This window comes from Caenorhabditis briggsae, assembly GCF_000004555.2.
Source record: "Caenorhabditis briggsae complete genome, chrX, whole genome shotgun sequence".
Taxonomy (NCBI): Eukaryota; Metazoa; Nematoda; class Chromadorea; order Rhabditida; family Rhabditidae; genus Caenorhabditis; species Caenorhabditis briggsae.
In genome coordinates, this window is record NC_013491.2 from 3,605,231 (window position 1) to 3,630,159 (window position 24,929).

The window sequence follows — 24,929 nt, forward strand, 5'->3', positions numbered from 1 at the left end:
TTAAGCATACATCGAAGGGTTTTGTAGAACGTGTAAAGAAGACAAGAATGAAAATGTCGTTGGTCTAATCTGAGAATGAAAACGGAGAGTTAAAGAGGTGGTTAGTAGATAAAAATTGATTTCCGTTTAAGGGTGGGGGCGGGGTGGAATATCGGGATACCTGAAGGGAGGAGGGTGGACAATCGTGGAATGGAGGCCTTTTCCGGATTTAGGTGGGAATGACGACAATGTGTCGCGTTATTAGAAATAGAGGAAATAGGCGGAGTGGTTACTAAGCAACGACGAAATACTATTCCCGTCTCCACTGCACTCGCTTGTGGAAAAGAGAAAGGGGCGAGAAATCTGATGGCATTGTGATAGAGATTATTTGGGCAAATGTGTGTCTGGAAAGTTTAGGTACCGTAAATGGTGATTGTAACCATGCATGTCGCGGGCCGGTTGAGGAATATTCACTGGCCCGGGTTTTTGAGGCAAAAATTTTTAAGAGTCAAATTTTTAAGAGTTTTGAGAGAAAACTGGATTTTTGGAAACATTTTATTAAAATTGCTTTGTTTTCAGGTTTAAGAAGGGTCATGGGATAAATTTCGTGCTTTAAAATGATTATTTCGACAAAAATGTATCAAAAGTTTACAGCAAATGTTTTGAAATATTCGGAATCCGGGCCGGGATAAGTTTTCTCCAGCCGGGCCCGGCCCGGCCAGTTGGAGGAGTTTGAAAAATCGAATGAAAAAATCAGAAACAACTGCGAATTTGCCAAATTATGAGTTTTACATGAAATATGGGGGTGGAGCTCAAAAAACCGAAACAATGTAAATCTAAACAATTAGACAGGAACATTTTCTTCCGATGCAAGTTTGAATTCCTCTTTCATCGTGAAAAACATTTCTCCACTATTGTGTTGAGTCTGTTCGATGGAGATCAAAACTTCGGCGTCGGTGTTCTCTTGTCGGAGCAGCCAGGAAAAAAGAGCAAAAGGACTGTAAAATACATAACTTCGTTTTTTGTATCTTAATAACAAATATACATGTTGACATCCCCATTGACTGCCTCTGGAACAGGTTCAGCGTGGATCTCTAGCATTTTTGCTCCGAAGTCTTCGTCCGATCCAGCTCGAATGTAAACCCAGATATCGGATAGTTTTCCAGCTTTTCAGAATTTCGATAACTTCCGACTATATGAATCCAAAAGAATGATTTCACGGCATCTGTTGAAAACATTGATCACATGCCAGGCTGAGACCCATTTGGAAGATAATATCTGGAGTATTTCGTTTTCCAAACTTTCAGAGAAAGGCGTCTTGAAGTCGAAAATATTCTTGAAATTCTCCGTTGGTTGACAGTGGAGCTTGAGATGCCTTGCTTTTTTGAGTGGCACGTTCGGACGATCGCTTCATTATCTGGAACACAAGTGACAGCATAAATTTTGCAGAACGACATCTCACAAATCGTAGCACTCCATAATTTCTTTTTTAACCACACCCGGAAACCGGGTGAAAGCAAGTGGCATTCTTGTTCTGTAAAAAAAATTCAAAAGTCATGTGCACATCAAAGGGTTTCTTAGAATGTGTGAAGAGAACAAGAATGGTAATCACGTTGGTGTAAAAGGAGAATGAAAACAGAGAGTGAAAGAGACGAATTTTGGAATTTAGAAAGGGTGGAATTTCGTGGAAGGGAGGCCTTATCCGGATTTAAATGGGGAAAAACGACAATGTGCGTTATTAAAAATAGAGGGAATAGGCGGAGTGGTAACTAAGAAACGACGAACTACTATTCTCTTCTCCAAAACGTTTACGAGCACTACACACGTTTATGGAAAAGAGAAAGGGGCGAGAAATCTCGATAGCATTGTGATAGAGAATATTTGGGCAAATGTGCGTCCAAAAAGTCCAGGAAGCGTGAATGTTGGTTGTAACCACTGCAGCAGAACATTATTTTCATAATTTGAGAAAGAAGCTGAGGTGAATAGAGATAAGTAAAGATTGCTGCTATCGTTTTTTTTAAATTATTTGCTTTTTTTGAATTAACTAGCATCTGATACTCTAGGAACCGGTGCTTTTAGATAAGATCAAATTGGAATCTATCAGTCAGGTGGTCACTTTTGAGTACACTCAATTTTTGACTTCATACGTGAGACGGAAATTGGAAAATTGAGCTTATATTGTGCGTTTAATAAGTTTGGAGCCCCGTATATTATACACTGTAAATACAGTTCAATTTCAAATGTGAAATAACCCTAGAACAAAATTTTTTTCCTCCATTTTTGGTGTCTCCGCAAAAGACATCTTTTCAGGCGTGCAATAAGTTTTGAACCCCTTTAGACTTTTGAAATTTTGAATTTTTTTGGCCGATTTTTGGTTTCTAAACTGAAAATTACTTAACTTTTAGTTTTTTTTTCCGTACGATTTCATAAGTATTTCAAAGAATTATCATATTTTGTCGACTTTTGAAATCAAAGATTTCTAAAGTCGATGGTGGTGTCACTGGTCGGTGTCACAGTTTCGATGGAAAAGATAGCGTCTGGTTCAGTATCTGCGCCCAACTATGCAAATCAAAGATTTGATCTCTGTAAACTATTTGGTGCAAAAGAATTGGTTCCATACCGTGAAACCTATCATTGAGAGTCCTCCACACTGCCAAGTTTAAGCTCAATTATCTCAATTACCAAGAAAGGTAACAAAAATGTATCAACTGATAAAATGTTAGTGATGTTATGATAAACAGTTCATCAGTTGACTACTTTTTCATATTTTCAATAGGAACCGAAAGAAATTGGCTCAAAATTTGAAGTGAGGGGCCCTTCTATGACATGTTTTACGGTATTTAAGATTAATGAAAGTACCGAGTGTGTTCTTTGAAAATATTTTCTGGCTTCATAACTATTATCACTCATTTCAGTCATGCTTCCCTGAAACGATTAGCGATAGATTTCTTATTATTTGGAGGCTTTATTTGATAAGAGTTACTGTACAGGAGAATTCATTAAAATATACGTTTGGGGTCATAAAGTCAAGCAGAAAGTCGGCTCATAAAAACTTTGAAAAAAAGAAGGTGAAATTGTGAAACGAGGAAAAGCTGATGTTTAGGAAAGTGGTGAAAAAATGCAAGTTGAGGACCATTACAAGAATAATTACGGCATGGGGTTTTGGGGTGAGAAGGAGAGACATGGTTTAGGTTACAGGGGGGTGGTTCATATAAACAATTGCAAAAAATCCGAATTGAGAACATGGTAAGAGCTGATATCTGGGAAAACATACAACAGTGAAGAGAGGAAATCGAGGCATACAAAAATATACAAAACTGAAGTTTCATCAAAAGAGGGCTAACGTCGAGATGATCCATAAAAGGGGAGTTATTTTGATTGAATGAATTCAAAAAAAAACACAAGAAATTGCCTGCTCGAGCATTCTTAGTACTGCAACAACGGTGAATCACAATCGAGGACCAACGTGCCGTGAGCTTCGTTGTCCTGGTACGCAATAACAGCTCGAACTCCGGTATTGTCTTGTGCGATCACGAAACAGTTTGGCAGCATCGCTGGAACCCTGAAACAACTTTTTTGGTTGAGGAGTCTGAAAATATCGACAAGAAAACTCACATGAACTGATAAGGAAATGGACGAAATCCATCGAAAAAATAATCGCCCTCGAGTTCTCTGAAAATCTGTGCTCCGTACCACCTCTGACCGACGTTCAAGCGCAATTTTCGGATTGAAGATCCCGTTTTCCAATGTTTCAAAATGCGAATCACGTCCAATTGATCAAAGCTGCTGTTATGGAGCAAGAGTTCCTTGCATTTTTTGAAGTTTTTCATTATAATTTCCGGTGTGACCCACTTTGACCAAAAAAGTTTCCAATTTTTGACTTCCGAGGACTTTGTTGGCCAGAGATCTCCCGATTTCATCCCGAAACCCGTAGATTGTTGGTCGGCACATCAGACTCAATGAAGTTGTTTCACTGCACAATGAAATTGATTTCATAATTAGCTGATTACCAGTATATTCTTCCAAGATCAGGTTCGTTACTGGAACCTTTGACAGGTGCACAATGTCAAGGATAGCGGCAACAAAATTGGAGCTTCCGAGATGTTTGAATGAAATTGCAATCTTCAGATTCCCAGTAAATAGAGGAAAGTACTGTTTGATGTAATCTTTGAATTTCTCCAGTTGTGATTCCTCGAACTCGGGGGCCGGGGGGGGGGGGGGGGGGTCGAAGAGCAAGTCTCGAAACCTGTCGCGATCTTTTTGATAATATTCCCAAATTGAGACTGAAAAAAGATCCAATACTTATAAATAAGTGATATATAAGAACTTACAGATCAGCGAGATGCAATTCGCCAGCAATTCTGTCAATTACAGAAACAGGAAAACCAAAGAAATCTATAGACATTGTGGATGCCTGAACTAAATTGAATAAGAGCTGCCAAAACGTGGTTGTCAGGAAATGGGCGGAGCCAATCATATCTACGCGAGAGATCAAGAAGTTATGCTCAAAAAGATTTAGCGCATCAGATAAGAAATGCACATCTGGCGGAAGGTGTCACTGCTCAATAACAATCTTTTTGTCTTGAAAGCTCAGATAAATATTGTATGTGTTAGGGCGGTGCACCGCTTCTCATGTGCGAAGTTACGGAGAGATGTGAGACGATAAGCACAGCAGGATAAAAGCTCAAAATAGATTCAAGATAAGAAGTGCACATCTGCTGGAAGGTGTCACCGGTCGATAACAATCTGTTTGTGCAGGAAGCTCGGGAAAGCGCTTTTTTTAATAGGTATCCAATGACAGTAGATTAAATAAGTCCTGTATGTGTTAGGGCGGTGCACCGCTTCTCATACACAAAGTTACGCACGTTAGAGATCAAATGTTCACACCAGGAGAAGAAGCAGGTAGTGGTTAGCGGCTGACTGTTTCTTGCGCAAAGCAATAAGTAAAACACACGCCATTGACAAATTAGGAGAACCCACAGGAATTCCTATGGAATAGACAGCGTTTAGCTCCATGTCTGCGTTCAATGGTTCTAGTCGAAAGATTCAAGACCTGTTATCAGAAAAGAGCATAATTCTAGGGCAGAGATAGAACCAACTAAGTTAGTATGACAGCAGATGAAAATCTGCGTTTTGATTTTTCAAAACGTAATCTTCCTTGCTTCAAAATACCGTATTTCCTATAATAGAAGCCCACTCAAATTATCAACTTTGAGCTCTCATATCTCAATTCCGGAGAAAGATATCAAACATTTGCCAAATAATGACATTATGATAATATCATGGTATATAATTTATCAGTCTTCAAAATGTTGATATCTTCTACAGAAATTGAGATATTTGAGCTCAAAGTTGACAATGTTTCTAAATTTGAAAAAACTCCGTGTACTGTTTTAAAGAATACCGGTAGTCAAAATCTTATAGACCTTGCACCAGAAGGAAAAAAATGAGCGAAATGCGATTTATTGAATAATCATCCAAAAAATTAATTACTTTCCATCAAAGAAGGTGTTTCCTCCTTGGCAGTTTCTGTTGGTGTTGTTGAAGCAACAGACGCAGGTTCTCTGGTCGTTGGAGATGAATCCAGCAGCGTTGTTCTAAACTTATCAAATTTTACCACAAAATATCAAAATGTCCCACCACAGAAAGTCCCTCTTGAAGAGCTCTAGCCTCGCAACATCCTGAGCATCTGGTTGGGCTGGTGTTCTCCGAGCAAGTAGCAGTTCCAGGCTGGCCATCAATGATAGCGCTGACGACGGTGCGGCGGGAGCAAGCTACAAATTTAGATGTTTTGGAAATAAAAAGAAAATAAAACTTACAGAATCCGCAGTTCAAGCGGTTTTGTGAGTAGGCAACAGCGACGAGGGCCAAAAGTACAAGAAGAGAACGCATTTTGTGGTCGTTTGTAAAGATATGAAGGTCGGGCGATCTTTTTATAAGCACTTTTTGTTGTATGTATGATGTGAAAATTTAATCGAAAGTTGTGAATCATTTTGTTGAAAAAGCATTTTTTTTTTTTGGATTTTATTCCTTTTTTTCTGATACATGGTTTTTTGATCGGCTCGATTTATGGGAAGATGAAAGAGCGTTGTTTCAAGTGTTAATATTGTAGCTAGGCAAGATTTGGAGATCAAAAGATATAATATAAAATTTAATTAATATATTCTTTATATATAAAACGCTAGACGCGTCTTGTCCGTTCCGATATCAGTCTGTCCGGCTTTGGGTTTTAAAATGAAAGGATGTTCTACAGTGTGGGAAAGAAAAATCGAAAAGTGAGGAGTGGAGCGACGAGCAATTAGCGCCGGAGGCGCGGCAAACAGAAGGCTGGTGATTGTATATTCTCGTTACGTTTTCAATTTTTTTTAAATCCTGAAATTCAACAAAAAGTTGAAAATTTGGAAATTATCGGAATTTCTAAAAATCCTAGAGAATCAGAATTTACCAAATAATTTGAAAAAAAAAATAAAAGAAAATACAAGAATTTATGAGAATCTGAACTTCCTTAAAATAGCTAATTTGAGGAATATAATCGTTTTAAATAACCTTCAATTTTTTCGGAACTATTTTTCAGAATTTAAATTTTGACAGGTCATGCCAATGCATTTCACAACAGAGTTGAACATTTCAAATGACATAGTTTTTCAAACATTGTTACTCTGAAACAAAACCTGAAAACGCTACTCACTTTTTTTGGTCCATAATTCCATACGGTATGATATACCGTATTTGCTGTTTCAGAAGCCTGTTATAAACGTTCACGTTGAACTCAATTTTCTCGGTTATTTTGAAAGATTCCGAAAAGTGGTCAACTGATGAAATGTTCATCATAATATCGTTAACATTTTAGCTGTTTATCACTTTTTGATATCTTTAATGGCAACCGAGATAATTGTGCTGAAATTTAAGTATAGTGGGCTTCAATTGTCAATATTTAATGGTTTTCCAGACGACAAATTACAATCGCAATGTTTTATTGACAAGAACCATGATAACTTGTTTTTCAGGAATACAGTATTATTGAAAACAGATTTTTCGGGAACCAAATCTTAATTATTTGTGCTCGATACAGGCAAGAAAGCTATCAGATAAACCAATAATCATAATTAAAAGAGTCTATACAGAACAGACAAGGGAAGAAGCTCGGAGCCAAGCAAGAAGAACTGAAACACAAGGACTCGTTGGGGAAAAAAAGCGGGGTGGGATGGAAAGGAATAGTTTTCGAAAAACCAGTAAAGACCAAAATATAAGATATGAGTTCAGAAAAAAAGAACAGTGGAAACTTCATAAATAGGAGGAGACAGATATTTTCAGGTAGAGAGAACAGTTATTTTGGCGCAAATTTCTTTTCAAAATGGAGCAACTTGTCCTTAACTGAATTGGTTGGTGGAATGTTGACCATTTGCTTTACACGTTTTCCATCATCATCGTATCCATCGCTGACTCGTCGTGTCAGTTTTGCTTTTAGCGCTTCAAACGAGAAGTCTTCTTTCGGTTGGTACTCCACATCAGTGAATAGAGATGTTTTCCGATGTAAAGAGACATCATCATGGCTGCTCTTTTTGGCACTTTGCTCCAATTGTCTTTTATGCAAACTACTCTCGGATTTCATTTTCATTAGACCGTTTCCAAATAGTGGTGGTGGTTTTAGTTGAGTTGGAGACTTCTCAACATCGCCGGCGAAGCGAACCTGGAAGAAATAGTTGAAACTACCTAAACTTGTTAGTTGCTAACCTTTTTTCTCTCTTCTGAACTATCTCTGGTGCTAATACTAGATGGATGCGATCTGACACTCGACTTAACTGACTGTTCATCGGTCAGGTGAATTCGCACGTTCTTGTTGGATGATGTATCGCTGCTAGAGTCTGGGGAGAGTTTCATCTGAAAATTGAATTTCAGCGATTTAAAAATATGCGTTGTTGGTGAATTACCGTTGTGGTCTCCTTGGTCTTCAAACATCCCACTTTGCCATCTTTAGAGACTTCCAGATGGTTGGTAGTCTGGAAGTTATTTTTTAATGGTTTTACCAGTCAATTATTATCCTTGTCAGAGAAAAAAAAGGTTGAGTCGAAGTGTATGCGATGTTTGTAAACAAATATCTGAAAGCGTAAACAACCGGAAACAGTTGAAACGAGTGCGACAGTAACCCGTCGGGAAAATATTAAATTTACTCATTTTTTAGCTTTTCGCATATTTTGCAGCAAATTTCGTCGAATTTATTTTAAAATACCGCAAAAAACAATGAGAAACAAACCATATTCGACGAAATTTGCTGCAAAATATGAGAAAAACTAAAAAATAGGTAAATTTAACATTTTCCCGCCGGGTTACTGTCGCACTCGTTTCAACTGTTTCCGGTTGTTTACGCTTTCAGATATTTGTTTACAAACATTGCATACACTTCGACTCAACCTTTTTTTTCTCTGACAAGGATAATAGATATACAAAAAATGTGTTTCAGTTGATTTTTGGTCATTTTGACTATTTTCAGAAGTCTATAGCACGGCTGTCAGTTTTTTAATCACTTTGAAAACTTTTAAAGAATTAAAACAGGTCTAAATTGGAACTTTGCATTCACAAAATTTTTTTTTGATATTTTTAGCTTTTCAGCTACCGTAAAACCTGTATTAAAAGGGCTCCTCTAATAGTTTCTCTTGAAATGCGCTGTTTGAAATTGAACATTTTGTACTTTTTCAGTGTGAAATGCTTCGAAAATTCCAAAATATCACAGAAGATGATAGGGCCTTCCAGGTCCGTCTTTTCTTATACAAGTTTTACGGTTTTTGTCAATTTTTTCAAAGGCACATTTTTCCCGAGTTCAGTAAAAGAATCGGCCAAAAAGGAATGTTTTTCAGAAATCAGCAAATATCTGTAAAACTAGAAAGTTTTAAAAAATTATGTGAATACAAACTTTTGAATCTATGTAAAGATTTCCATCTAGGCCTGTTTTAAACCTTTGAAAACTTTCAAAGTGATTGAATAATTGACAGCCAAAGTACAGACTCACGGAAAATGGTCAAAAAATGCTGAAAATCACGGTACTGTATAATGAATTTACCTCTCCAGTCACTTTAGCTGTTGTCTTTTTCAACGAGGATTTTTTTGGACAAATTGTTTCCTCTCCTTTGACCTCCACTTTATTCACAATTGTCTTGGTACCAGTAACCTTCGCTTCTTTTGAAGGATCACCATTAACCTGGAAAATCAGAAAATATGTTTCAAAAATCCCTACCAAAACATACTTTCAACGATTGTTGAACGGAAACCTGAGCTACATCTTTGTTCTTCACAATGCTACTTTTCTTGACAACTTTTTCTTGGTCATTTCCTTCTGTCATTTTGTGATCCTTTTCGGATACAGACTTCTCGGCACTCTGTTTCAACACATTTTTCTTAACAGTGAGCTTTGGTTCAGGTTTGGTGCTATCCTCTTCCTTTTTAGTGGTCACCTGGAATATTTAAATTTTAAAAATCATCATTTTCTCTGATTTCACTTTCTTACCTGACTAATTTTGACGTCATCCTTCTGTGAATTCTTTTTCTGCGACGACTCGACACTTTTGCCATCTGATGTGTGCTCGACTTTTTTCTCCGAACTTTTTGTAGTTCGCTTGACGCTGGTTGTAGTTTGAACAGTTGTTGTCGCCTGCTTCTCTGACGTCATCACAATTTTTGTTGACTTTTTGTCGTCTGGAAATATTACTTTTGTTTTTTCCTAAATTTTTATTTTTCACCTTTCACCGTACCATCGTCTGGAATGAGCTTCACAATCTTTGATGTTTTCTTAACAGGTTTTGTCTCAAAGCTGACCACGTCGGTTTTCAATTTCTAAAAATGTACAAAAATAATAACTTAATTTCTAAATTTAAAATAGAATACCGGCAATTTTGCATTATCCTCATGAACCTGAACCGGGTGATGCTCATCGACGCTTTTCTCAGTTTTCAAACTCTGGAAAACGATACAATTGTAAAGTTTTTGAAAACTAAAAGAACTGATACCTTCTTCTTGGTCAGAATTTTTTCGGATTTTACGACTTCACCATTCGGATGAACAGTTTCAACCACAGAATGCTTGACTGATGTGTCAACAGACTTGGAGAGAGTGGTTGGGGTCGGTGCCGCATTGAGAACGTCATCAAGGGATTTATCGCGTTTTCGGAGAGCGCCCTGAAAAAGATGATGCGTCTATTTTCTTCATTTTTTGTACAAACGTGATCTACCACCTATAAAAACAAATTTGATCTACCACGAAATGTTTGAAAATAGGACAAAAATTGATCTACAAAACAATTTACCCAATCCCTAATTCGATATATTCAAAAATTTTGGGATTCGCATATAAATTTAATTTTTGTAGATTGCAACTAGTTATTGAATTTCAAATTGCGTGACAATGGTGCGCACTGGAATAGACAATGAGTATTTTTTCTATTTTTATAATTTAATACCACCAACCCACAGGAAGAACCAAATTTGATCTACCATAAAATTTTCAAGCTTGGCAGGTTTAATTGAGTTTCGCTGAATTAAAATTCTTTTTCAGTATCGAACAGGACCGGCAAACAGACGGGTGCATACAGTACTGATTTGTAGATTTTCGACCGTTTGATCAATTTCAGGAGCCTGGAGCTCGGCTGTCAAAATTTCGATCACTTTGAAAACTTTGGATGGTGTAGAACCCACCTAGGCTGGAACCTTTGCATTCGCAGCATTTTTCGAAAAATTGTAGATTTTCAGCTATTTGCCGATTTCAGAAAGACACCATTTTTTGGTCTTTCTTTGTATTGGAAGCGTGAAAAAAGGTGCTTTTTAGATATTAGGAAATAACAAAAAAACAAGGGATTTTAAAAGATTCTGTAAACGAAAAAGTTTTCATTCTAGGCCTGTTTCACACCCTTAAAATTTTCAAACTGATCGGAAACTTGCAAGCCGAGCTAATGACTTCTGCAATTAATGAAAATGACCAAACATCAACTAAAAATATGTTTTGTACATCGTTGAACGGTACTGTATAGAAATTTTTGAGGTTAGCTGGTCTTTTTAACTTCATAAAAGTTATAATTAAGTCTCGAATTTTTAATGTAGTGATAATAGAGTAGTGGAAGACAGAGAATTTTTTTTTAATTCGAAATGTATTGAAAAATATTAAAATTTTTTATATATTTCTTTTTAATCCAAAACCTCCACATACCTGTCTGGCTGGCTTCTTAGTTTCCGGAGCGGTCTCCTCTGCTGCTGGCACCTTGATCTTCACCTCCTTCTTTTCAGCAGCAATAACTTTCGGTGATGCATCAAAGACAGGTAGTGGCTTGAGTGGTGCAACAGGTACAGGATTCTCACTTTCCCGTTTGGAACTGAGACTTCTACGTTTTTCAGCAACATCGATTGTTCCGTTGAGTAGTTTCGGCTTCACTTCTTTTTCAGCCACTGATTTAACCTCTTTTGGCTTCTCCAATTCCGCTGTCACCGTTGTCACCTTCTTCTTCTTTTTGACAACTTTCTCTCCATTGGTTTCAGGTTTAGCCAATGACAACTCTACGGTTTTGATTTCTTTAACTGAAGCTGAACTCTTCTTGCGCAACTCGTCTGACTTTTCAGTCTCTCTGTTTGGCACACTTTTCCGCTTGATCTCCCCATTCGGCGCCGTTTCCAATAGTTTTGGCGGCTTTTCAGCTACAGATTCTGGCTTTACTGGGGCACTCTTTCTTCTGATATCTCCATTTTCAGTTGTCTCGAGTGTCTTATAAACTGGCGTATCCTTTTTAGGTGTCACCTCCTTCGAAGACTCCTCTTTTACCGATGCCAAGCTTTTCCGTTTTTGCGCTGTCCCATTCTCAGCAACTTCTAGATTTTTTAGCACTTTCACTGCTGCCAAAAGACTCTCCCCGCCAGTGGAGGCTCGTTTAGTCAACAACTCCGGAGGTGGTCGTAGACTGGCGTCATCATTGTTCTCTGTCACTTTCTTCTTTTTGATACTTGGCGTTTTCTCCTACAATGTATTAATTAGTAATTCTGAAACTTTTTTGTGTGGTTTTTTCTTACCTTTGTAGAGCCATCGGCACTGACAATCTTCTTTTTTTTCTTCTTTTCCACCTTTTCAGGTTCAGCGGACATTGTTGGCGTCTGACTCACACCTTCTCCGTTTTTCTTCTTTTCGGAATCGACGGCCTGAAAAAAAGGAGAGAGAGAATGAAATGATCGGAATTAGCAGAACAAACTCAGAACTTCAAAACTACTGTGCCGGTCATAAAATTATGAAAGCTATGCTTTTCAGTTGATTTCGGTTATTTTCAGAAGTCTGGGGCTCGGGTGTCAAGTGTCGGATCACTTTGAAAATTTTGAGAGTTTTAAAACAGACCTAGATTGAAAACTTAGCATTTACAGAATTTTAAGAAAACTCTCAGTTTTCCAGTTATTAGCCGATTTTTGAGGGACACATGTGTTTTCACATCTTCAGCACAAAAATAGAAAAAAAGAGGTGTCCTTCAGAACGGCAATTAGCTGAAAACTGGGAATTTTTTAAAAGTTCCGTGAATGCAAAGTTTTGAATCTAGGTCGCTTATACACCCTCCATAAATTCCTAAGTGATCCCGCACTTGACAGCCGAGCTCCAGACTTCTGAAAGTGGTCAAAAACAACTGAGAAACACATTTTTCCTATATTTATGGCCGGCAATATAAATTGATAATAAATCACGCACCATTTTGACAAGAGATCCTAGCCCTGGTGCTGGAGACGAAGAAACGGAACCGATAGCGTTGGTAATCTAGAATGACACACGTAAATTGTTAGAAAATAAGGATTATGAATATTTTATTACCTTTTGTTCTTTTTTCTCCGCCATTTTGAGCAGCGGATCGAAGAACTTGTGTCCGTTGGCACTCATTCGAGTTTTCAGCGAGTTTCTTAACCGATTCATCTCTATCAAGAATTTGACATAGATTATCATACGCTGAAAAAGACAAAAAAGGTTAGGAAGTGAGCTAAGAAAGTGCGAGGATAAGGGGAGGACCCTCTCTAGACTAAAAATAGGACGACAAACTTCATTGATATGAAATGCATGGTGACGCACGGGCACCCGGAGTGTGTGTGCCCCAAGAGAGACTATTCACCTAATTAGTGAGTTCTATGATCTATGAAATGAAAGTTTAAATGTGAATTGAGTGAAAAATCCAAAAAATCCAAATGAACTCATTAAAAATATCAAAACCCACCCGGAATTTTCGTCTCGCGTTGTATCGCATAATTTGCTTGTTATCAAGTGTGGGCGCGTTGAGCGGTTTCTCCAGAATCGTGTTGCACGCCGCCTTTTGACGGTGTTTAGCTATCCATGGATGTTGGAGACATTCATGTGGGAGCATGCGCTTGCTGCAAAAAAGAAAAAGTTGTTAAAACCACTTCCTGATGGGATGTGAGGGTGGGGAATATCATGAATAAGCTAGCTAAAGATATATATATATATATATATTATATGACATCATTTTAAAAAAAAGAATCATGGAAAAAGGAAAATTGAAGAAAATGAACAAAACTATGTAAGAAAGTGGTTAAAGTCATATACCGTACTTGCCCTGAGAATCGCAATTGCCTTTACGCCCACTTTGAGTTAAATCATCTCAATTCCTAGATATCAAAAATCTGTCAACTAATAAAATTATCTTAATTTCTATGAAAAATATCCAAAATTTTGTCAATTGATAATTTATTTATCATGATATCAACAACATCTTATCAGTTAACAGATCGTTGCTATCTTTTAAAAAAACCGAGATAATTGAGCTCAAAGTTTACGTATAGGGTGAGCCCCCACGAGAGGAATGACGATAAAGTCACTTGAACAATTTTTAGCAGGTACTACTGTTTTTTGCTTAGCAACAAAAACCCATAATACCCACAACAGTAATCACCTTTGATCATAAATCAGCAATTTTGTCACAAAGTCCTTCGCTTCCTCACTAACTGTATCGAACTCCTCTGTGAACTCCCACACTCCTTTTTCCACGTTACAATATGTCTCTCCCAAGTTGTCACCAAGAAATGGTGAGTATCCGGAGAGCCTGAAATACCGAATAAAGTTCTTTGACACAAAAAAAAAATGCTCATCAGACAAAAAATTCTCATCGTTTCTTCTGTATTTGATATTTATGGAAAAAGAAAGAAAACCAAGAACCATGAGGTCAAGAAAACAATTCTGAGAATCGCTGTCTAATGAATTCTTAGTGGTGAACTTTTGGTCCAGTTTTTTTTTACAGAAAACTCACAAAATATAAGTTATCACTCCAATACTCCACATATCCGTGTGATAATCGAGCTTTTCAAATTTGATCACTTCCGGTGCGGCGAATTCCGGAGTACCTGCCATATATTTTAGCTCCTGAGCAAAATAACAAGATTCGTTTGAAATTTATGGGAAAATGGATACCTGAGTTCCATCATAGTGCCTAGCAAGACCAAAGTCAATCAGCTTGATGCGATTTCCAGTTAGAGAAACGCACATGATGTTTTCTGGCTGAAAAAAAAATTTGTCCCAAAGTTCGCATTTTTTGTAGCAAAGTTTAAATTATTTTCAAAATAAACTTGATGGCTATATCTTTTACAAATTTTCGATAATATCCTTAATCATAAATCATCAGAAAACGTTTATTCCGTATTTGAGCTCATAGCTTTATATGTCCACTTTGAGCTCAATTATCTCGGTTCCTATGGAATATGTCAAAAATCTGTCAACTGACAAAACATTGGAGGTATCATGATGAATAATTTATCAATTGACACATATATATCTTTCATAGCAATCGAGATAATTGAAAAAGTTTCAAAGTTTGCAGTTAAGTTGGGCTCAGAGGAAATACGATTTAATTTCAATAATTACACTTCATGGCTCTGATTAATTTTCAACACATTTTCATTAGAAAAATCATCAAACTACTTTAACAATAAATGTTTCCAATTTACCCCTAGTTCTCTCCCTGGAACTTTTTTCTATATGATGTTCACCCTTGAACCCTACCCAAGCTTTTATCTATTTTTTTCACACATTTCCTGTTGGCCATTTCAACTTTTACTTCACAATTTTTTTTCAATTTTCTCCTTCTTCTTCCGCCCACAACGTCTCATGTTCACAGAAAAACGCATCTCCTCTCTGTCTCTCTCTCTCCATTTTTTTGTTCATCACCAGAAAATTCTCCGCATGTCTGTGGCAAAGACACGTTGTGGACCCTCTGTGGGTGTGTGTTGTCAGCTGTTTTCCGGTGAAAAGAGAGGAAGAGAACCCTAAGGTTTTTATCTTCCAAACATTTTTTTGCTTCCGCAAGCACATCACACCATCACACGAGATACAGAATGAACAGTGAAAGCTTACCTTGACATCTAGATGAAGAATGTTTTGTTTGTGAATGTAGTCGATGGCTTCACACAGTTGGCAGATGATCATGACGACAGCAAGCTCAGAAAGCTCATAGGATTCCTCGGCGACACGATCGAATAGTTCACCTCCTCGAACACTAAAAAAAAGGTTAAATAAATACCGATAAACCTGTAATAGAAGGGCCCTGTGAATTTCAACTTTGAGCCAATATACTGTGGATCGTAGAAAAGATACAGTACCATCCAGAAAGTGTATTTTTCAGTTGATTTTCGGTCATTCCGGCCATTCTCAAGCAATCTTACCCCAACTCGACTGCCAAGTTACCGATCACTTTGAAATTCTTGAAGGGTGTGAAAGAGATCTAGATTGAGAACTTTGAATTTGCAGATTTTTCATAAAATTCCTACAACCTTCAATATTTTGAGAGTGATCGGAAGCCTGACAGCCGAGTTCCAGACTCCTGAAAATGATCAGCATGGGCAAAAATCAATTGAAAAACTTTTGTATATTGCAGCGTCCGGTACTTATCTCGGATCCCGCACAAGATATCAAAAAAGGTCAACTAACAAAATGTTCTCAATATTATAATAAACATTTTCTCGACCACTTTTTCATATCTCTTACAACAAAGCAAATATATTAAAATATCCTCCACGTGTTCCTCTTCAAACTTACATTTCCATAATCAAAACCACATCGTTGGTGGTGGTGTAAAACGCGTCGTAAATCTGAGCGATTCGCGGATGGCGAAGACCAGTGAGAATCGAGACTTCTCTCTCCACCTCCGTACGATCGGCTTCCTTTCTGATTTTGATGAATTTCGCCGCGAACTCCTTGCCCGTTGCTTTTTCAATAACACAGTAAACTTTACCAAATTTTCCACTGTAAAATTATCAATTTTAGGATTTGATAGTTTAGAGAAATTAAAGAAAGTTGGGACTCACTCTCCAAGAAGTTTGGTGACCTGGTATAACGTATCAAATTTTACATTTGCCCTAATGTTCTCGATTTTCTTCACATCGAACACAGGTGGTTCATCAAGTTCTAAAAATGGTCTTATTGGTATTACTGTAGAACTAAAAAAATCTAGGTTGGCTCACCTGATGGATAGTGCTCGTCAACTTTGATCCTACCACTTCCACTGGGTTCGGTCCCCATTGGGACTTGAAGCGAGAACCTGCGATGGTTCATTTTTACAGAGTACGGTAGAAAAATATGAATAATATGAAGGATCGAAAAAATAGGGAAGGAGGACTGAATTCCAGAGGACGACTACTGTTTAAAGTTTTGACAGACGATTCTGTCAGCCCGTGATGACTAATATTTGCCTTTCCTTTTATCAGTCAAACGCTTTTGCTTTTCAGAGAATGAGACCAAATTTTTCCAAGAGCGAATAAATAATAACATGGGAAAGCAAAGATGAGACATTTGATATTAAATAAAAAAAGTTCAAAAAAATTGCTTGACATTTTTAATCAGAGCACGAAAACTTTTTTGTTAAGTGGTAGGATTTTTGAGGTTGGCTTCATTAAAAATACGAATTTAATCAAGTGTATAGCTTTCTAAAAAATGGAAAAAATTAGATTCTAGAAATATGACAAGGGATTATGACGCTTCAGAGGGTTTTGAGTATTGAAATGAGGGAAAAATTCTGAAAATTGAAAAAGTCATGACGAAAGCTTTTTTTCCTCGTGCTCATTGTTAATATGATAACAAAATTTGCACTTCTAATGTTAAAATGATAAAAAAATAGTTTTCGAAATTTCTAGAAATGAGTCAATAATTATAGAAATCAAACGTTCAAATAATCGTAAACGAGCAAAAAGACTGTTATCTAGACTGCCAACTTTGAGCACATATATCTCATTTCCTGTGGAAGATATCATAAAGTGTTCAACTGACGAAATATTTATCAAAATATCACTAACATTTTGTCAGTTGATCACTTTTTGATATCTTTCACAGGAAATGAGATAAATTGATTTAAATTTAAAAGTGAGGGGAACCATTATTGTATATTCTTGAAATGCAGTAGGCCAAATTCAAGGAAATTGCATCGGCATTGTTTTATGCATTTAAGAAAGGTTGCTGTGCAATAATCTTTCTAGAAGTAGTTTTCCAATCCCTTGAGACCAAGTTCTATGATTTCATGAATTTAAAAGTACGATATTGTAGTTTTTCTGAGATTTAGGAACAATTTGGATTATAAAACCACACGAAAACCATAAAATATAAAAAATGAAGGACGAAAGAAAAGGGAAAATTAGAAAAAATGAAATAATCAGGTACTGTGTCCTCCCTCTTGTGAAAAAAAAAGACAAAAAGCAAAATACATGAGTCGCTGTGTTTTTTTGTTGGTGTTGAGGTAGAGGTAACACATAGGGAGGCAAAAATAACCTATCAACACACACAGGAACGCTTATTTCTGTCTTTGTTTAGTTTTATGAAGAGTTGTTGACATTTTTAATTAGGTGCTGAGAGGTGTTGTTTTTTTCCCAGAATTGCAATTCTAATTTTTTAACAAAAACTACTACCAAAACGTTTGTGGATTGGATCACAAAAAGCCCTGTGCGAGGTGATGGTGGGTGACTGTCTCAAACATTCGATGAGCAAATAAAGTGGGTGGTTTGAGTTTTTGGAGAAATTGACGGCGGGAGAGTGTTTTGAGGCGAAGAAGAGGAAAAAAATGAGAAAGAGGTAGTGGGCAGCGGAATCTGAATGCATTTGATATCCAGAAATTTCATACGGATACAATTCATCCATTCAGTGGAGATTCATTTATTAGAAAAGATATAGGGGGAATGTGATGAGGAATAAAGAAACATAATTTAATTGGGGAGAAGATAGATTCTTAGCTAATGGATAAAGGATTTGCGGGCGGGCAAAAAAAAGGATTATTACGTTCTTCCACATCAAGGAGAAAAAGGAAAATAGGCTAGCAGTTTAGATTTAATGATTAAGGAAAACAATTTTTATGATTATAAAAAGTTTTGACAGAAACCTATAACTGTTATTCTGACATTTTCTTACCGTAAAACCTGTAATAGAAGGACCCCCACACTATCAGGTTTGAGCTCAATTATCTCGGCTCCTATGAGAGATATAAAAAATGTGTCAACTAATAAAATGTTTGAAATATTATGACAAAAAATTATTAGTTGACACCTTTTTTATATTTTCATCAACAACCGGGATAAATTGGCACAATTAAAAAGCTTGTGGACCCCTCTATTACAGGTTTTACGGTAAGTTCATTTTTCTAAAAGTCGTTTTTCAAAAAAAAACCGATTTCTGATTTTTACCTAAAAGTCTACACTTTCAAATGTTTCACACATTGTGTGCACCACCTGTAAAAGCTCTATTTGCAGTTCCGTCGGCTAGTAACAAGTTTTTCGTTCAGCTAATTTTCGGGTCGGGTCTGCTAACTTTTTATGTGTATGTGTGCTAAACAAAACACTTGTTTGACACATATTGTCTCTGTCTATTTCGGTAAAAGCTTATTTTAGGCCCGAGAAAGAGAATGCCATCGAAATTTGAGAAGGTGAGAAGAACTTTTTGCACATTTTAAAATGAAAAAAACTACTACAACAGACAAAAAGGAAAAAGAGCCGCGACGAATAAAAAAACTATGATCATGGATGATTCACACATATTTTGAGAGTGTATTCCTATCCTCCTACTGAAAACATAACATATCAGAAAAGTGTGGAGAATGATACAGAATCAAATGATACAGATAAAAAGCGAAGGTGTGAGTAGTGGGGAGAAAATATCAAAACAGAGAAAGAGAACCCTTCCGATCAGGCTTCTTTACAATCAATAGGTCGGAAGGGATCATAAGAGTTGAGCGGGTAGAGGGGGAGCACCACTAACTGGAGCTTCGAGGCCCCTCTCTGAGAAATCGGGGGTGCTGTTTAGATGTCTGCGCTTCCCCGCGAGATTTATCTCTTTTTCAAAACCCATCGAAGATCACACTGGGGTGTTCGGTAGCTAATAGATTTGAAAAGGTTTACGTCATTTTATCGGATTTTTTTTTGAAAAATATTTTATTGGAAAGTACTTGAAAAGTGTTTGAAAAAAACATACAGTACCGGCCAATGAGGTTTAAAAACATGTGTTTTCAGTTTTTTTTTTTTGCAATCATTTTGACCATTTTCAAGATTCTGGAGCTTGGTTTTCAAGTTTCCCATCACTTTGGAAACTATGGAGGGTGTGAAACAGGCCAGGGTTGAGAACTTTGCATTTACAGATATTTTGGAAATTTCCTAATTTTTCGGCTATTTGCCAATTTCCGAATTTTTTTACGTTTTCAGTAGATAAACGGACCAAAAAGTTTGTTCTTCAGAAACAGTAGATATTTTAAAAACTAGGAATTTTTGGAAAATTCTGCGAATGCCACTTTTTCAAGCTAAATCTGTTTAAACCATCCAAAATTTCCAAAACGATCTGAAACTTGACAGTCGAGCTTCAGAATCCTGAAAATGATCAAAATCAAATGTAGAACACTTTTTTTTATATCTTATTGTCCATACTGTATTCAAAAAATGCCGACTAGATTTGTCAAAAAAAAATGCATCACATTAAAAACTTGTGAGGTAAGAAAAAGTGAAAAAAATATCACAATACTTAAACTTGGCTAGAAATACAATAAAACACCCTTGAATAACAAAAAAAAACCAATTTTTAAAAATCCTCAGACTGATGCCACGTCGCTAAACAACAAAGTTCGCATCTTCTCCGACAAATTATCCTCCTTCTCAAATCCTCCTTCTTTGACCAGCGGAATGCTCATTTTTTCCATTTCAATTGCCAACTCGAGAAGATAATCGATGCATTCGGTCCTGGAAAAAATAAGTTCGGTAATCAATGGTCCACTAGGTCACTCACATGATCTTTGTCGACTCCCAAGTCGGGCCCCACACAAAAAGTCCGTGATTTCTGACAAGCACTGCAATCGCTTGGGGATGATTCTCGAGGACTCCTCTTATTGGCTCCTGGAAAAAATTGGTTGAGGGAAAGTGATATTGATATAGGAATTCGGTTTTTTAAAATTTTTTTTTCTCTTTCTTGGACAATACGGTAATAGATTATTGGGCAGAATTTACTTAATTCATTATCGCTGCCTGAGAAATAAAGGATCATAAACAATATAATGATACTGTAATCGCTCTTATAGAAAACCACTCTACTTTCAAGCTCAATTATCTCAATTTCTACAAGAGATATCAAAAATGAGTTAACTGATAAAATATTAGTGATCCTATGACGAACATTTTATCAGTTGACACATTTTTGTTATATCTTACAGAAATCCAAATGATTGAGCTCAAAGTGCAGTGATAGGGCTGTCGTATATTAGAGTGTTTATGGTACTCAAATTGAAATTTTTAGCACAAATTAAAATTTCAAAAACTCACCAAAAGCTGACTCTCACTTGGCATATTTTCAATAATAGGAATTGTCAACGTATCCGAGTATTTCAAAGCTTTGCCAGAAAATGGATCGTAGATTCCTTTGATGTATTCTTGGTGCGAAATTTCAAAAGTATCACCTTTGATAAGTTGGGTAATGAAGTTCGCAGATTTTGAGTGGGTATGGATGACGCATTCGCTTCCTGGAAGGATATAATTGTTTTTGACGAATTTCTGTGTAGTTTGAATACAATTAGAGATTTAGACTTGTTAAGAAACACGAGTGAAAAAAAAAATTGTTTTTGGGCTTGCAAATGATTTTTGAATCTATGTTGGAAATATTTTTCAAATAACAAGCTCTTGGTTATAGGTAACTTGCGTTGTCAACTGATTCTAACTTTCCAATAAATGAAATTTACATCTTAAATTCCCAATGATTTCAAATGAAATGAATTCGAATGGCCACTTTTCGTTATTTTTTTCAAAAACAAGTTTCAAACATTCTGTGTCAAAATATCCGTCTCGAAAGAAGAATTCTACAGTACCCAGTTCAGCCCTTTTTGAATAGTGGTCATAAAAGATCCACATTACCAATTGCTGGCATTCCGTAGTACACAGAGCCGCGTCCTCCACACCACCGGACAGTCGCATGTAAGAACGCCACCTGACCCCTCTCCCTCATTTTTCTCTATTTTCCTCTCTACCCGTCCCCTTTCTTCCTCCCTCTGGTGCAATTGCGCGCTATGGCACTCGTGAATTTGATGTCAATGCCACCACGCGCAATTTTTTCTGGCGTATTTTCTTGTCTTTCTTTCAACTTTCTGAAGTATTTTTATTTTTCCAGTACTTTGTCGAAACGAAAACACTTTCAAAAAATCATGCTGAGAGATGACTAAACGTTGGATTTTATGCCATTTGTTCTCTTTTTTCCATCATTCTGAGTTGCCGATTCAATTTCTTCCTTATATTTTAAGAAATATTTGAAAAATAGGTTTTTTACATTGTTATCATGAGCAATCAAGATCTCTGTCGTTTAGTTCCGATCAATGAGTTATACTCTGTCGTTTAGTTCCGATCAATGAGTTAAAGCCGTATTATGGCCATTTTCCAGAAATTTTCAGGTCTAGAGTTTGGCTGTCAAGTATCCAATGTCTTTGAAAACTTTGGAGTATGTAAAACAGATCTAGATTCATAAATGCGGTGATTTGTAAATTATGAGGTGTTTTTTCAGATTGCAACAATAATATTCCAAAAACTAAAAGTTTTCCTGCTTTCATTTTAACACCGCTTTGCTTCTAGTACTCGTTTTACCTCAAAAACACTAAATCGCAAGTTACTTTAACAAAATCAAAAACTCGAAAAACTTCCGCGACCTCAAAAAACCTCAAATTTACAAAAATCTCCTACATGCCTGGATTGAAAACTATGCATACACGGGATTTGAAAATTCCTAGTATTTCAGCTATTTGCTCATTTCTGATAGACACCTCTTTTCACATTTTCGTACAAAAACTGGCCGAAAAGAGGTGTCCTTCAGGAATTCGCAAATAACTAAAAACTAGAAATATTTTATATATTTTGTGAATACTTAGTTTTCAATCTAGGGACGTGTTACATCCTAAAAAATTTTCAATGCAATCGGAAACTGGACAGCCGAACACCAGACTCCGGAAAATAGTCAAAATCAACTGAAAAACACGTTTTTGTACATCTTATTGATCGGTATTGTATCATCTCATCGGCTTTCGTCACCTGTCTTCCCTCTAGCTGACCTGGTCCATACGTTTCTTAATCCACCACCCTTCCACAATTACTGTTCTCCGAGTAGATGCACGGTTCTTTTTTACCCCGCCCACATGCAGTGTTCCTAGACTATCCACTCGTTTTGTGGCTTGACGACACCTTGATATCTTGAGGCACTATGTTTTCCCCTCTCTTGTCCAAAAATTTCATTTTCTTTTTTTTTCTCAATTTCTCACTCCCTTCACAAGAAATCCTGTCTAAATACTTGTAATCAGGGCCTTTCCCGGGACTTCGCGGACCCATAGTTTCTTTCAGGATCAATATTTTTGGACCAACTAAATCAGATATGATAGAACTCGACGAGTACTACAAAATGTATTTATTTGGAATACTGTATCTTGTCAATGAACAAAGTTACAAACGAAACAGAGCGAAAAAAGCAGGTCCGGCTCGGCACGTTCGGGCAAAACCCATTTAATGCCTGTAACTTTGTTCATAGACAAGATACAGAATTCCGAATTGTATCATTTTGTCGTACTCTTCAAGTTCTATCATATATGATTTAGTCGGTCCAAAAAGTTAACTCTACAAGAAACTATGGCAGGGCCCGTGAAGGACCGGGAAAGGCCCGGATTACAAGTATGCCTGTCTATCATTTCTCAAACTTTCGAAATTACAGAAAACAAAGTCAACGATGTCATCTCCACCAGAAGTCCCAAATTCCAAGAAGCCACGAATGGTACAAGCGGTGAGAAGAGTTTTTCTGAAAAAATATTCTGAATATGTTTACCTCCAGATGTTTCCTCATCCGATCGGCAATTCTGAATCTGCAAACAGCATCATCAGAAACGCCTTCACACACTTCTTGCCCGATCATAAGCCGCACAACTCTCCTGAACGCCACAGAACAATTTACAAGCATGTCTTGGAGGGGATGATTGAAAAGGGACATTCGCCGTATCTCAGCCAATTTGCGGTCAAAAAATTGGCGGAATTCGCTGAAGTTAGTCCGAAGAGAGTGAGTTGTAAGGGAATGATTCAATGTATTTTCAAAAATAATTGCAGATTACCAACTTGTTCGTCAGTGGGCGACATGGACTAAAAAACAGAGTGAAGCTTGGTTTTCGCCCGCTCGTTGTTCGAGCGAAACGTTCTGAAGCCGATTCAATAGTCATCGAGCTACTTGATGAGGGAGTTCAATTGTACGGAAGTGATGTTGAAAAGTTGTGGCGTTTCGGAATTCCTGATGTGGAGAAGATTACCATAGATGGAAAAGAGATTGAACCGTTCATGAAAGTTCTAATCTACATGTTCCACAAATTAACCGCAATCGATAAAAATGCCATGATTGGTCGTTCGGAAGCGGTATTACTGGCGAAAACGTTGCTTTTGAGTAGTCCGGAAAAGGTGAGCATTGGGAAAAAGTCTTCATATGGAATTTAGAAATATTCCAGGTTATTGAATGGTACACCAGAAGGCAAACAGCGGCAAAGAGGAGAGCGATGGTATTTGATGCAAAAATGAGCAAGGAAGAAGAAGAAAATGATGGCCATGATGTTGAAGATTCGGCACCAACATCTTCTCTTCCCTCGCATGAATGGAATGCGGAGATTACAGAAGAGGTGGAACTGAGTGAAAGTCAAGTTGAACCTATCAATGAGGAGGAAGATGGCAGTGCAACTGGTTCTAGTGGATGTGCTTTTGGGGCTCTACCTGACTGGGAGTATTTGGCCAAGTGCGGAATCTGTTTCAATTGATTATCTAATTTCTCGAAACGACTATAATGTAAGACATAATTTTGTTTACCTTACTTTGTTAACGTACACGAGGGATTTTCGAAAATGTGGGGATTTTTTTCAAATTTCTATCTGAATAATTCGAAAACTAAAAATATTCTTGCTCTTATTTCATTACCATTGTGTTTTTCGTACTCATTTCACACCAAAAATACCACATTGCGAGCTGATTTGTAAAAACTAACTGATTCAACTAATTTCTGCGTTCTCGAAAAACCCCGCATTTGCACAAATCCCTCATGTGTGTTTTTGTTACGTTCTTTATTTTATGTTGTTTCAAATTTCTCATTTTGTCTTATATATTTATTCATATACAGTACCTAATACAGTACAAAAACATCCTTTTTAGTTGACTTCGACCACTTTCAAGTTTCCAATAACTTGAAAAAATTGGAAGGTGTAAAACAGAGCTAGATTGGAAAATTTTTATTCACAGAAGTGTTTGAGAATCCCTAGTTTTTCAGCCATAGGCTGATTTTTGTTGGCCCGTTTTTGTACTAAAACGTGAAAAAAGTGTCTTTCAGAAATCGGCAATCAGCTGAAAAAACTGAGAATGTTTTTAAAATTCAGTGATTTTAATAATTTCGATCTAGGTCGTTTCTACACCCTCCAAAATTTTCAAAGTGATTGG

General features: G+C 36.9%; 5 protein-coding genes across 5 annotated transcripts; 1 reads left to right on the forward strand and 4 right to left on the reverse strand.

Annotated features, from left to right (window-relative positions):
• Positions 1-823: 823 nt before the first annotated feature.
• On the reverse strand, positions 824-1,080 carry CBG01964 (the record flags this gene model as incomplete). The annotated part of the gene is made up of 2 exons (XM_002643719.1): positions 824-977; positions 1,025-1,080. The coding sequence occupies 2 exons, from the start codon at positions 1,078-1,080 to the stop codon at positions 824-826; spliced, it is 210 nt and encodes a 69-aa protein (XP_002643765.1).
• A 4,388-nt stretch (positions 1,081-5,468) lies between these two features.
• Positions 5,469-5,871, reverse strand: CBG01966 (the record flags this gene model as incomplete). Its single annotated transcript, XM_002643720.1, has 3 exons — positions 5,469-5,576; positions 5,620-5,753; positions 5,799-5,871. 3 exons carry the CDS (start codon positions 5,869-5,871, stop codon positions 5,469-5,471), a joined length of 315 nt encoding a protein of 104 aa, XP_002643766.1.
• Positions 5,872-7,306: 1,435 nt separating this feature from the next.
• CBG01967 lies at positions 7,307-16,506 on the reverse strand (the record flags this gene model as incomplete). The annotated part of the gene is made up of 21 exons (XM_045239002.1): positions 7,307-7,669; positions 7,714-7,860; positions 7,911-7,979; positions 9,038-9,175; positions 9,222-9,428; positions 9,482-9,669; positions 9,714-9,807; positions 9,859-9,930; positions 9,981-10,148; positions 11,173-11,970; positions 12,024-12,149; positions 12,682-12,747; positions 12,802-12,933; positions 13,196-13,349; positions 13,889-14,038; positions 14,243-14,355; positions 14,404-14,490; positions 15,304-15,484; positions 16,024-16,230; positions 16,293-16,392; positions 16,449-16,506. The coding sequence occupies 21 exons, from the start codon at positions 16,504-16,506 to the stop codon at positions 7,307-7,309; spliced, it is 3,618 nt and encodes a 1,205-aa protein (XP_045091988.1).
• Positions 16,507-20,041: 3,535 nt separating this feature from the next.
• Positions 20,042-21,441, reverse strand: CBG01968 (the record flags this gene model as incomplete). The annotated part of the gene is made up of 4 exons (XM_045239003.1): positions 20,042-20,189; positions 20,236-20,342; positions 20,766-20,962; positions 21,384-21,441. 4 exons carry the CDS (start codon positions 21,439-21,441, stop codon positions 20,042-20,044), a joined length of 510 nt encoding a protein of 169 aa, XP_045091989.1.
• Positions 21,442-23,196: 1,755 nt separating this feature from the next.
• Positions 23,197-24,259, forward strand: CBG01969 (the record flags this gene model as incomplete). Its single annotated transcript, XM_002643723.1, has 4 exons — positions 23,197-23,250; positions 23,299-23,520; positions 23,568-23,909; positions 23,957-24,259. The coding sequence occupies 4 exons, from the start codon at positions 23,197-23,199 to the stop codon at positions 24,257-24,259; spliced, it is 921 nt and encodes a 306-aa protein (XP_002643769.1).
• Between the last annotated feature and the right edge of the window lie 670 nt (positions 24,260-24,929).